Source organism: Falco naumanni, chromosome 5 (assembly GCF_017639655.2).
Source record: "Falco naumanni isolate bFalNau1 chromosome 5, bFalNau1.pat, whole genome shotgun sequence".
In the NCBI taxonomy this organism is placed as follows: Eukaryota; Metazoa; Chordata; class Aves; order Falconiformes; family Falconidae; genus Falco; species Falco naumanni.
Window position 1 is genome coordinate 84,221,101 of NC_054058.1, and position 14,304 is coordinate 84,235,404.

Consider the following 14,304-nt stretch of genomic DNA (forward strand, 5'->3'; position numbering starts at 1 on the left):
CCAGCAAATTTGTAAAGGTATTTTAATGCTCAGCAAAAGATGCCAAGAAAGATTCAGATCAGCAGGTGAGAAGATGCTATTTCCAGAGATTTGCCAGTCAGAATACAGCAATTCTTTTTCTGTCTGTCCCTTTGGTCACAACATATTTCCCCATCTGTTTTTTTAAGGTATATCTGATCTTGGACACTGGTCCTGATATTATTAAACATAGCATTAAGTGTCCATTTCTCCTCCCACAGGCATTAGTTACACTATAACATCCCATAGCTAAATTCAGATCCCCAGTATGCAGTCTGGTATGGGCAAGAAAGTTTGTAAGGTTATTAGCAAAGCACTTACCTAAAACTACTCTAGTTCAGTTTTATTCTTGATCCAGGCTTAGTGCCTCATATTAGAGACCTTCCCGGAATGATGAAAATATAATCTTGAGCATACTTCACTGATATCTAGGGAAGTTTTGCCATTAGCTTCAAATAACACCAGGAGTAAGATCTTAAACAGTCGGAGCCCTGGTGTAAATGGGCAAGTTGAGCTGTGTGGCATGAAAGCCTGCTCACGCCAGAAGCAAAATGGTCCCCTTCTGGTGCAGAGTGGGTGGAATGAGTGAGACACTTGGATTTTAAAACTTAACAAAGTTTATGTGTTGACCTTAGTTAAAATTGACATTATCTTGTAAGTTTACAACATCCTATGTATTTTGCAGGCCAACAGTTGTAGAACAGACTATTAACCTTGATAAAAAACACCTACTGATGAGTCCATTGTTTTTACTCCCACTAACATATTTCTTTTGATTCCAAAAGTATGATTGTAAAGAGGCATTTCTTTACCTTTAGAAATTTATACCTTGGCTCTCAAAACATCATCCTCAAGTTACACAAGTGGGAATTGAGTCTGCTTTATTGAAAACAGTTAATAAATGCCAATTTCAGACCCTTTTGCTTGATTTTCTAAAGAGAATCTTCACAGTGATTATATGCATCAGTCTCAACATATGCTTAATAACAACTAATGTGCAACCCATAGTACTAAAAAAGTAGATCCAATCATACGCTATTTTAATAGAAGCCATTAAAACTGTCCGTCAAATAGGAATGACAATCATTTTCCAGCACGTGATCTGCAAAATATCAAGGCACGTTTAAAGCAAAAGCAAACTACTAAGCTTCTTTGTTTTGACCATGATATATGGCACAAGATTCCTTGTGAAATCCTCACGCTGCAATTTATGGAGAAGTTGGCAATAGGAAACTGAATATTTTAAGAACAATAAAATGATGGCGCTGAGCTAACTGGTTTCATCTCTATTCTCATTTCCATGAGAACTGGCTACTAGTCAGGGTGCAGGATACATCACTTTAGGCCTCCATCTGTCACTGCTGACATGTAACATTTTCTGACTTTTCTTTGCTTCCTGATGAATCGTCCCAGATGACAAAGATGCAATAGGAATTAAGATTGGATCACAGTAATTACCAAATTATTACTGGAATAAGAGAAGTAAACCTGGCAGAATTAGTGACGTGGAGTTCTTGATGAACTTTCCTTTGTTTCCTTTGTGTTTTTTCATCCAGCAGGTGTTTTAAAACCTATAATTACTCTTTGGTGTTGTTGGTACTATTTTGGGCTGCACATCATATTTCTGGAGTCTAATTTGTTGGCCACAATAAGGGGCATAATCCTACTGAGGTTAATTATGTTGTCCCAATTTCTTTCAAATGGCACTCTGGCCCATAGCCGAGGAAAGTATGTAAATATATAAACATATATATATAACTTGCACTGCTGCATATCTGATCTTCCAAAGATATCCCTTTAGCAAAGACAAAATGGTGAGAATAGTTATTGACACAAGAAGCCAAACCCATTTTATAAGACATAGGAAGGCCTTTTTTAAGAAGATTGAATGGGTGGATGCATTTGGTTTAATTACTGTTGAATAAATACGTTATAGTCCTGTAATAATAATAATAATGACAGCAATATCTCGTTAAGAGTATTATCTTATGTTAGAAGACCCAATGGTAAATTATAATGGAGTACGCTGAGACTTATGAGAAGCAGCTGAGGTCACTCGATTTGCTCACCTTGGAGAATAGAGGGCTGAGGGGTGACCCCATGGCAGTCTACAGCTTCCTCAAGGGGGGCAGCAGAGCGGGAGCTGCCGATCTCCTCTCTCTGGTGACCAGTGATAGGACAGAGCAAATGGAATGAAGCTAAGTCAGAGGAAGTTCACATTGGACATTAGGAGAAGTTTTTTTCACTGAGAGGGTGGTTGGTTGCTGGAAGAGGCTCCCCGGGGAAGCGGTCACAGCACCAAACCTGCCAGAGTTCAAGGAGTGTCTGGACAATGCTCTTAGTCATATGGTTTAGTGTTAAATAGTCCTGCGAGGAGCAGGGAGTTGGACTCAATCCTTATGGGTCCCTTCTATCTTGAGATATTCTATGGTTCTATGATTGTAAGAAATTTGAGCTAAAGGAACAGTTGGTACACTCATCACAAAGTTAAAAGGGGAATTGTAAACTCTCAAACTTTTTCAGTTTTCCTCCAGATATAATTCCAAGACAATTTTAAGTCAATTAACTGTAAAAATCTGGCAAGATATAACCCTGTCTCTTCCATCTGACAAAAGCTGAGAAGGACTATAAGAAACAGTGCTGATCAATAATGTTCTTTGATGTTCTTTAGTGGTTTAGGGATGCGCTATGCTAGAGTTCATATTTCTAATTAGTCAAGAATAGCCTGGAAGTAGGAACTCTTAAGCCATTAACTGTGGGCACAAATCCCACCAGGAGTTAAGCACTGGCAAGCTTTTGGTGAAATCCAGCCCTTCTTGAAATTGAAAGCAAAACACATCTATTGATTTCAGCAGCATCAACAATGTATTGACTCATCATTTACCAGTTCATCAGCCATTTTGTCCTCGACCTGTTTGCTTTTCTCATCCTTGATGCATCCAGTGTGAAATTCAGTTCCCATTTCATGCTAGAAAGGTGGCGTGACCAGCTGTTTTTTCAATATATAAGAGAAAAACGTTGAGAGTTTCAACTGATGGCCTGAAACCATGGCTAAATTCATCTAGTATCTCCTGCAATGAGGTGGTGTGGCTGCGGTGGGTTAACACCAGCCCTGGCTGTGAAGAAGCCTACATTGTTTGTGGTCTTTGGAACTGAAAAAAAGTTAAAACCAAAAGCAAATGGGTGACTTTGAGAATGGTGTCATCTCTGGTGCGTTGACTGAGAAATCATTCCCTGTGACACTGCACAGACTAAGGACCTTGCTGTACTGGGAATAAAGTGACTGGTGTGTCTGTGTCATGGCTGCATTCAACTAAAAGTTGTTGTCTTCTAGTTGCTGTTTATAGCAACATCCAGAAAGTCCCTACATTTTTCAAGGAAGAAGAGTGAAATGTGTTATAGATTTTTCACAGTCTTTACGCTAGGAAGAGTTATGTGCAACATTAAGCTTAAATTGATTTTCAGTGTTTAAGAACCAGCCTGAACAGTGGCTTTAATTAGTATTTGCAGTTATTTAAATAGCAATATTGAATGCCTGGGTTGCAACGGTTCCCATCTTGGTTAAGAATTATGTTTTCTCACGGAAACTCTTCCTGTGTTATATAAATTTGGGTTTATTATTTAAGCTGTGATAGTTTTGCCCAAGGACTCAGAAACAAACGATGAAAACAGAAGCTTAGCCACAGAAAAACCCATCTGCCATAAAACACATCTCGTGGGAACCATAAATCTATATTTATAGAGGGTTTAGATGTGCCATGATCCTTTGTTAATAAACTTGGTCTTTGGGTGTCTTTTCTATCAGGTTTGTGTAAAGCAGGCAGAAAACTAGCCTCAGTGGTACCTGTGGATCATCAGAAAATTCAAACCCACTCTAGTTTAAAACACAACTTCTTTCTCCATTGTCTGTAAAGAAGGTATTTTGAGACAGAAAAACTGCTGAGATGGGAGGGCTGTGGGTCTCTATATTCACTCAAGAAAACACTCCCAGAGGATCTGGCACATGTTAAATGAACCAGTTGAACCAGAGAAGACAGACACCTGTCTCACACTGCCACTACTTTTACTTTTAGAAAATAATTGAACATGGCTATTACCTGCTTACTGCCTTTCAGAGTGGGGAAACAAGACAGATTTACAAATACTTATGACAGACTTCTCACCTAACCCTTCAGCTTCTGAGTACTCAGTTTCCATTGAAGGCACGTGAAGTACAGGAGTGACAGCACCTTGCAAATGCACGTGAGAAAGAGTGTTCAGGGGCTGGGTACAGAGGAACAACACCAGGGATGTCACATGATTTCCTTATGTTGTGCTTACATTTATTTTCTGAATGAGTCATAGTTAGATTTTTTTTTTCTCCTCTCCACAAATCATTATGGAATTATAATGGTAGAAAAGTGTAATTTCAGCCTCTGTGCTTTGAGTGATGGTACTCTAATTTGCGATCACTTAATTAAGGTCTGACATGGCTCAGCTATTCTTTACGCTTAGAGTGGCTGGCCATCTGGGCTTCACTAATAAATAAGCACTTTAATGGCTGAACTACTTAATAAACTTTCTGTGAGAGAAGAGGGAAATTAAGTCAGTTCTTTCATTATGAAAATATGCTGTGCCATCTAATTGTTCAAAAGCAGATGTCACTCAAATTCAGTTAAGCTGTTTAATGACCTGTGTGCTTGTTACTAACTTGACTGAAAGTTTGACACAGTTAAAGTAAATACAAATGGCTGATAAGATTTCAGCTTCTCACGTTTCTGCTTTTTGCCACTTCCCCAAAATATCCACTTCAATCTGTGGGGGTTTTCTTATGATACATGACAAATTTGCACTGTCTGGTCTGAAATCAGGGTTTATGCAAAATGTTAACAAACATATTTTTCTTATTTTCCCTTCCAAATATGTCATTTTGGTCTCATAAAGAATGTGCAATCATGAATGTTGTTGGTTAGATAGGCAGTAAAGCTCCTAAACAAGCCCTCTGTTTAGTGATTTAGCTTTTTTTTGTTTGTTGTTAGTGACAGATTGGGAGAGATATTAAGGCTACTTTTTCTCTGTAAACAATTTTTCTTAATATGCCAAGGTTTAGAACATGTTACTGAAATCTATGTATAAGTTCCTCCTGGATTATTAATAAAAAGACATGCAATATTCACTGATTATTAAAATGTTATTCATCACTTCCGTTTTTATAATGTGCTTTCTTCTTCTCTGTTTCCCTCATCCTCCTGACTTTTAATTAGCTAATTATTGCGTAGTAGTTATTACTTACAGAAAATTCAGAGTGGATTATCTCTGTTACAAACTTTAATCCACGCTGCAGATTTCATGACCACATACGCATTGTGGGGCTCACCCAGTCTTTCGCAACAGAAACATGAGGTTGTGTTGATCAGACGTAGGTCATCCTGGCTATGCAGTGGTGTAGACTTAATGACATTCTACACATGCTGTGCCTCCCACAGCAACATGTACATGCTAACTGATGCTGTGCTGCATAACTTAACCTGACAGTATTCACTGTCAAAATCCTTTTCTTGACCTTGCCATGGGCAGTAAGATACTTACAGTCAAAGCAAACACTGATGGGAAAGGTCTAGGCATAGCTAGCCCCTCCTGGAGATGGGAGAAGGACTAGATGGCCTTTTAAAATCTGATTTTCCACTGGAGCCTATACAAGCATCTATGTATTACAAGCAAATCAAGTTTTTCAGATGTGCTGATAATTCCAAAACAGTGACTTAAAAACAAATAGAAACACTAAAGTAAACCTTAAAGCAGATGCTGTGGATGGATAGCTTCCTGCCAAGGAGCAAGAAGCCTGTCCTGCAGACATTCATCTCAGCTCAAGGTTCTCCTGATTTCCAGACTCCATGATGGGAAGCAGATAACCTGAGAGCCCTGGAGGCCCAGAGCCATCCACGTGGTGATGCAGCCCTAGAGCAATAGACGCTGAAAAACAAGACTCTTCAGCATCTGGTGCTGGGAGGCAGCTGACAAGCCTCCAGCTGAGCATTGTCTACATTCCGGCAGAAGGGTTTGAATAGGATGCATTTTTGCAAAACATTTGCATTTAGACTTTGTCGTTTTTCATTTTACAAAGCAATTTTTAACCTGCTTTTGCAACACCACAGCTCACTTTTTTGTTGGGTCAACAACCCACAGCAGCACTTTCTTTGTCCAGTTCTCTATCCTTGTGGGATTAAAGGGCTACCCGGAAAGCACTGCTTCACCCTCCAATTCTTAAATGCGTTTGTGTGTTTCAAAACATAGCCAAAGGTACTCTTTGAGTGAGGGCTTTGCCACATGGATTTTGAGGCCACTGTAACTGTATATATTTTTTTAACTGGCTGTAAACAGTTTGGACTGGAACTCATTTAATCTGTGCTTTCCCATGTTCAGGAGTCATCCATTTGTGTTAGGAAGTAGGTACATTTATTTCTCTATCAATGTGTTAAAAGCAAACTTGTAATTGTGAGGGTTTTACAGTTCAGACATGGCTAAAACCTGTGACATGGAAAACGTTTTAAGTTACTCTGGAGGAAAATACAGAATTTTTTTTAATTTGGCAACATGAAAGAGCATAGCCAAACACAACTCGCTTGACAATGAAGTACCAGAGATTTGCTAGAAACCCTTCTGTACTGCTAGAAAATGCAACAAAATCAAGAGCAAGAAATCCAGTGGCTGCATCACTGTATAATATTTTCCTTCACCTTCTTACCTCTGTGGCTATGGCCATCAGCTGCAATTTACACTTTTTTTGGAGGTTGAATCACAAGCACATAAAATAGAGTGTTCTCTTTTCCTCCTTCACCAGTGCTTTCTTTATTTCATACAGTTAATAGTTCAGTGAGCTTCTCTGACATTTGGCTAATACGATCCTACTAGATTATTCTAGGGCAGAAATGCTTCTTAAGAAAGTTGCTTTTCTTTCCTTAGTTCTGTTCTTCTTACGTGGACTCGTCTGGGTGAAATCTCACTCTGCCTGCTTTGGAGTTCAGTGTAACAAGGGTCTTTTCCTAGGGCAAGGGTACCCACATCTTAAAAAAAGATAACGTTTTCTGCACTAAGTGCTGTAATTATTCAGCACAGGAATCAGTATTTTGCTTGGGGTATTTTATAGGAAAAGGTAAATGTGTCCTGCCAGTGCTCAGAGCTGAATTAAATCTATGTTGGCATGCTTTCTGAGCTTTGTCTGATAATTCGGTGTACTGACATATTCCTGTGGCTTTTGTCCAGCTCAGAGTAAGGGTGGTGTATAGCCTGTGAAGCACTGTAAAACACTGTGTTTTTTCAGTCTGAAGAGAAAGGCTGATATTACCAAAGAAAATTATTTTTGAAAACCACTCTGAATAGAGACAATTCTGAAACTTGAACAGCTCTCCAAACTTCCTCCAATGCAACAGATTTTATGAACTAACTATGAGTTAAAACAGAAAATAAGTACAAATACTTTGTGGTACACTACCCAAGGATTGCTCTGCCTCCTTGGTCTTTTTAGCTGCGGTTAAATGTCACTATACGCTCATCAGCATATCCAGTTTAAGAAGTTACCTCCACCATTTCTATTACTTATTCCCACTCCTTCTAAATTCTGGTAACTCAACTTTTTGTGTGACTGGTTCCACAGCTGCACTTGTGGAATAACATAAACTAAAGTTATCACTTTCTAACATTTCTTTTTAAGGAAATATTGGTTTAGGCCAAGACATTTAAAAATTATTTGGAGAGCTGCCATGTTCAAATCCAGAGGAGATTATAAACTTTTGGAGAAGGGATGAACACAGCTGGGTACAAATATAAATCTGGAGTGGATTTGCTGCAAATAAAATCATAGCTTGTGTGAAGAAAAAGATGCTTTCCCCTAATTAGTAATTCACCGTCATTTAAAAATCAAAATTTCTCATTTAAGCTCTTTCTTTATCAGGTTTTGATAAGTAAGAGCTGCCAGGCTCTTAACGGCCTCTGGAAGCAAGAAATAATCCAGCAGGTTCTGCTGATGAATGAACCCAAGACCTATTAAAAGATGAAACCTCTTTCTCTGCATATTGTCAGGACAGCCCTACCTAAATAAGAATAGGTAAGGAAAAAAAAAAAAAAAAGTGTCACATTTTTTATTCAACAGTGAAGGAAAGTGCACAGATTTTCTAAGTGTTATTTTGTCTTCACTGTGAAGCAAAGGAGAGGAGATGAAGAGGTAGAAAGAAAGAAGATTCAATATGAAGAAGCTGGAAGTCAGACAACAAGGACTAGACTCAATAAATAACTTCAGCCCCTCAAGATTAGCCCTGTATAAACACTTGCACTCCCACAATCTCAACTCAAAACGATTCATGGGGGGTGCACCACTTGCATCCAGCCAACGAGAACCGGGTTACATGTGACCTCCTGCTCTCCTAGTGCAGGACCAAAAGCATCCTAATCTCTGCTCTCTGGACTGTTTCTGGTTTTTATGTAACACTTGTCAATATAGATGTGCGCTCAGTGCTAAACTCCTTACTGAATTCAGCTGTAAAATATTTGTGTTCCTGTCTGCAGGTCAACTTTGAATACAAATGTTTTCTCTGAAATACAGTATCAGGATGCTGATGAGTCTTTAGCACAGCTTTGCTTTTGTCCTACAAAAGGTGTCTTTGTATTAGCCAAATTTTCTCTTTATGTTGGTGACGATTTTCAGAAGGCTCTTCTTCAGGTGTATTGTATGTATCTAAAGACATTGTAGAAATTAATTCAACAATGTCAGTGCTGAATCTCTTGCAAACATCTCTCATCATTAGGAGAAACACCTTAGCTGGTTATGATGTCATGAATGAGTAGCTGGGATGGTAGTGAAAGGTTTGCTGTAGGTTGAAACTTTGATTCTGAAAAGCAAAAACTTGATTTGATTTTGAAAAGTAAAACTTGAAGCTGTGTGTGTACTGGGACAGGACTTCAAGAGCACAGATGGCTTAGCAGGTAGCTGTTAAAGACATTGCAGGACATGGAGTTGCTGTGCAATAGCAAGGACAATGCAAGCAGAGTCTTTTCCTGCCTGGCACGCTCCATAATTTACATTCTTCTCACTATCCCAAATCTAAATACATCAATAGACAGATAGATAGATAGATAGATAGATGTTGATGCTTTCACTGGTGACAGCTTATACATGAGTTTAGAAACAACTGATAGAAGAGCAGAAGACAACAAATTAAAAAAACGTGCTGTTCCTCACACTCTTCCCTCTATACAAGTACGTCTGTAGCTGGGAAGCAAAAGCAGGATGAATATAAAGCAGCACAGGAATTGTTCCCTCAGTCTGCAGGGAGACAACCCAAAATAACAGTCCCAAGACATGTAAGCTGCACTCATTCTTCATTATGACAAGTTAATGAAAGCAATTTAAGGTCATCCTCTTAATGACTTTACTGTTGATCAAATCACCTAAAAGGAGAAACCATGTTGTGAAAGTTTGCAAAGGAGGGCTTGGGAGCTTATGACCAGAGTAAAATGCAGGACTCCTCTTTTTGATGGCACCATGGACTTGATGGGGCTTAAGTGACTTATGAAGTTGCATCTTCTGATAAAGTTGTATCTATGCAAAGCCTGCTGATGTACAGGACCTTCCGCGGAGATACTAGAAAAAGCAGCAAGTGTTTTCAGGATCCAGTGGCAACATTTCAGGATGTTAGTGGTTGTGTCTGACAGCAAACCAGCAAGCTGGATTCACAGTACTCAGATGAAATTTAGAGGGCTTAGCATCTAACATTAACTAAGCACTGTCAGTGTAGGATCCTTGAACCCGAGGATCCCACACTATCCTTCCCAGACTGGGGAGCGACTGCTACACTTCTACAAAACGAGTTCCCAGAGTGGAGCAGCATTTCAGAATGCAAACAGATAAACCAGGCACAAGGCAGCTCCACGGAGCTTGGTATTAAGCCCGGGCTACCAGCTCCTCTTGCGTTCAGGTGCACCAATTCCATCCATGTTCTTGTTACAGATGAAGAAGCAATTTTAAATGAATTCCTGCAGGAGCCCTAAACCTATTCAATATATACACACAAGCTCCTTTTCCTCAAAGAGGTAGAATGTAATGGATGACTTAGCTGTCAAAGGAGTAATTCTGTTAGAATTTTTACTGTGTACCATATAAACACATAATAAACTAAAAGGTTTGAGATTTAATAATTGTTTCCTATATTGGAAAGACTTGAACTCTAGCCTTTTGCCAATTAAATAAGTTTCAAAGTTCTTTTGCCTGTATCAGTATAATAACTATACTTTCCCATGATAGTTTTGGTAACTGTGCGACTCTAACAATCACAATCACGACAACTTTTCTGTGTGTTCACCTAAAGTTTTGTTTTTAAGGCCAAATGTCTAATTCGCAATCAGCAGGAGCACTCTGAAGCCAACAGTAAATCTTTGCTATGAAGTGCAATATGTTTAAGTCTTCATTCCATTACCTAGAAAGAGTCATATGTTGTGGAATCTGATTCACATAGTTCAGCCTATCTGTTCAACCTAACTGCTTTGAAATTGCCTTAATTACACAAGGGATGAATAAGGCTCGTTGAGTTTAAGAAAGCAATAAGAAGACTCATCTCCATATTTCTAAAGATGAAATGTTAAAGATAGCGATCACTCATCAGCATTCAGAAAAGAGCTATGTCAATCTCAACTCAAACTCCAAGAGTTCTGGCATAAAAAAAAAGTGTTCAACTGGCTCAAGAATGAAAACCAACACTGGATACATTAGCTGAATTTTCAAACATTGACTCCTGCCTCCCTTGGATGTGCAAAAAAAATGATCATGAAGTTGTAAAGATCCAGTTCCTACCCGTTGCAGCACTCTCCAGACTATCAAGCTGCAACAAGGTCTTTTACCATCTCTTACCAGCATACTCCTCATGCCAGTCCCTCTGCTGCCTTCTCTTAGTCTCACCTCATCCAGGGCGTGTGTTCTCTCTTCTCCTGATTCTTCCTCAGCTGCTCTCCCTTCATTGACTCTCAACCACTTAACTTCACTAGCCACAGCTGCACCTTATCTACATCGACCAACCCACCACCCCTGAAGCCAGCCCACAGTTTTATATGATCAATGCTAATTAACCCAGCTTTGTTCCTCTACACTTACCTACTTTTCATACTCACACAGCATTATGCACAATATAAAGACTGGTGTGTAATCTCAGAAGGCAGGAGCTTTTTTTTAATTTCTTTTAGAAGTATTGTAATATACTTTAATCAGACCTGGTTTTCTGCATATACAATAGTTTTCCTGCTATAGTTTTAACACAGAGGGAAGATCTATTTCATACTTTGTGCATGATGCTCTGTTGCTTTGAACAAGCAAGGAGTTTGTTTCTTCAAACATTTGTGTTTCCTTATGTCCTGGTTTTGCCTGGAATAGAGTTAATTTTCTTGGTGGCTGGTGCAGTGCTGTGTTTTGGATATGGTATGGGATCAGTGTGGTCTGGGACTTTCTGGTTTCTCAGGCCCTGCAGCGAGAGGGCTGGAGGGGCACAGGGCCTGGGAGGGAACACAGTCAGGGCAGCTGAGCCAGGCTAGCCAAAGGGATATTCCATACCATGGGACAACATGCTCGGTATATAAACTGGGGAGGTTTGCTGGGACCTGCTGATCATTGCTTGGGAACTGGCTGGGCATCAGTCAGCAGGCGGTGAGCAGCTGTATTGTGCGTTACTTGTTTTCTTTTCACCCTTCTTTCTAGATTTCATTCCTCTCCCCCTTCTCCCTCCTTTTCATTATAACTGTTATTGTTACCATTACTATTATTCTTTTATTTTATTTGAATTATTAAATTGTTCTTATCTCAACCCTTGAGTTTTACATTTCTTTCTGATTGTCCTTCCCACCCCTCGGAGGGAGGGGGGAGAGCAGCTGCGTGGCACTTAGTTACTGGCTGGGGTTAAACTAAGATACCTTAGGAAAAGAAATAACTCACCAGCGTTTCAGAGCTCTGAATGAAAGCCTCTAACAAAGTCATTGAACAAAACCCTTGCCAGCTTTTCAAAAGACAAGCTGAACAGCTTCTCAGAAAAGTGCTTTTGAAAAACTAGTTACTTTCTCAAGGGGGGGGGATGAGCAGTGTTTGGAACCTTGGCTTGTAGCAAAGCTAGGAAAGGAAACTAAACCTCTTGTATTTGGTGAACTTCAAATGGGAAGACACCCCTTCTAGTAAAACGGGCACAATAACTGGCCTGTAGCAGCTATGCAAGTTTAATTGCACTGTTATCCTGACATCCTTTCTTTCACATCCCCCCCACTCATCTGTTTCATTTCTGTGTTGCATCCGATCATAAATGTGCACAATAATCTACAAGGACTGTCTCCATATGCCTGCCTGTGCGGGGGTACACACATGATTCCCAAATCTGGCTGTGGTCCCTGGCTTGACTGGCTTAAAAATGATGGTCTCAGCTAAGTTTGAAGTATGACCACAGCCAATTCAAACAGTGCTCTATCACTAGGCTGATGCAGGTAAAAAAAAAAAAGGGGGGGGGGGGGGGCAAGTAAAAATCTTACTTCCCAAATAGTATTGTATCTAACACATTTTTCTTTCACAGCTGTGATTGTTTACTTCAGATAGCAGCAGTCACTTCAGAGACTGGGGAATAGCTTCACCTACCCACTTGCTTTATTCAGCCGTCCTGAATGAATATCTGTACTTGTACACCTTGAAGCTTCTTCAGTTTCACAATGCTCTTTGTATATCAAATGACTGCAAAAGATAATACCTGAATAAATGTGCTGAACTGTCCACATGAAAGGCACTGCCCCAAGAAATACTGCATAGGTTTTGACTTTGGATTTTGCCTAGTTGGACACATGGGTAGACAAATTTATGAGCCTATGGTAAAACTTTCAAAACAAAAATGATGTCATATTCTTGTTGGACAGTACTGCAAAAGGCTTACTAGGATTGTGTCTGTGCTTGTCTCTTTTCTTCTCTAAAGACAATTTTCAGTCATCATCCTCAGTTTAGGTACCTTTACAGTGGGTTTCCCTTTGAAAGCATCTTGATGTGACCAGAACAATAAGGGTAAAGAAGAAAAGCTTAAACATCTTCCAGATACATGCTGAAGAGATTCCCATTACAGAATAAAGTGATGAGTAAAAAGCTCATGCTAGAGGGTTTGTCATGAAGATCTTACATGGAAAGCATTTATATAACATCTGAAAATAAGAATAAAATTCAGATTAAGATAATTCTGTGAATAATTTCCCAATTCCTTCTTTTAGAATCATAGAATCATTTAAGTTTGAAAAGAACCTTAAGCTCATCAAGTCCAACCATTAACCCAGCACTGCCAAGTCGTCCACTAAACCATGTCCCTAAGCACCACATCTACACCTCTTTTTAATACCTCCAAGAATGGCAACTCCACCAGGTCCCTGGTCAGCCTCTTCCAATGCTTGACCACCCTTTTCCATGAAGACATTTCTCCCAATATCCAGTTTAAACCTCCCTTCAATCAACTTGCAGCCATTTCCTCTTATCCTGTCACTTGTTACTTGGGAGAAGAGACTGATGCCCACCTCACCATAACCTCCTTTCAGGCAGTTGTAGAGAGCAGTAAGGTCTCTTCTCAGCCTCGTTTTGGTTTGGTTTTTTTTTTCTTTTTTTTTTTTTTTTTTCCTCCAGGCTAAACAACCCCAGTTCCCTCAGCTGCTCCCCACAACACTTGTGCTCCAGACCCTTCCCCAGCCCCGTTGCCCGTCTCTGGACACGCTGCAGCCCCTCTGTGTCCCTCTTGCAGTGAGGGGCCCAGAGCTGAACACAGGGTTTGAGGTGCGGCATCACCAGTGCCCAGTACAGGGGGGCGATCGCTGCCCTGGTCCTGCTGGCCACACTGTCTCTGACACAAGCCTGGATGCTGTTGGCCTTCTGGGCCACCTGGGCACACTGCTGGCTCATGTTCAGCCAGCTGTCGACTGACATCCCCAGGTCCTTTTCCTCCAGTCAGCTTTCCAGCCTTTTCACACATATTATAAGTGAAACAACACTTTCTTTCAGTAAGTACATACACCTCTGGGGGCTGCAGTAGTTCCAGTACCATTAACAGAAGAGATGTGTTAATCATTTGCTCAATTATTCGAAGCCCTTTCCATCCACTTGTTTGTCACTTAAACTAGATGAGTTAATGGATAATAGTACCACTGCCTGGAGCTCAGCTGGGTAGAAGTGGCAACAGCTTGTCTAATTTCTAAGGTGTTGATTTAGCCTTAAAAATATTGCTCTGGTTCTGCACTATACAAGACAGATGGGTTATTTGTACA

The 14,304-nt window shown here is 40.0% G+C and overlaps 1 protein-coding gene across 2 annotated transcripts in view; it reads left to right on the plus strand.

Annotated features, from left to right (window-relative positions):
* Positions 1 to 12,801, plus strand: part of LOC121089329 (translation initiation factor IF-2-like) — a 38,893-nt gene extending 26,092 nt beyond the window's left edge. The window contains exons 2-3 of one of the 2 annotated variants that reach the window (XM_040596489.1): positions 7,949 to 8,101; positions 12,591 to 12,801. In XM_040596489.1, coding sequence (XP_040452423.1) covers positions 7,949 to 8,044 — 96 coding nt within the window. In that variant the 3' untranslated portion in view covers positions 8,045 to 8,101; positions 12,591 to 12,801. Of the gene's footprint in view, positions 1 to 7,948; positions 8,102 to 8,197; positions 10,923 to 12,590 lie in introns of those variants that run through there. The other variant, XM_040596487.1, reaches the window with a different exon arrangement.
* The last annotated feature ends 1,503 nt before the right edge of the window (positions 12,802 to 14,304 follow it).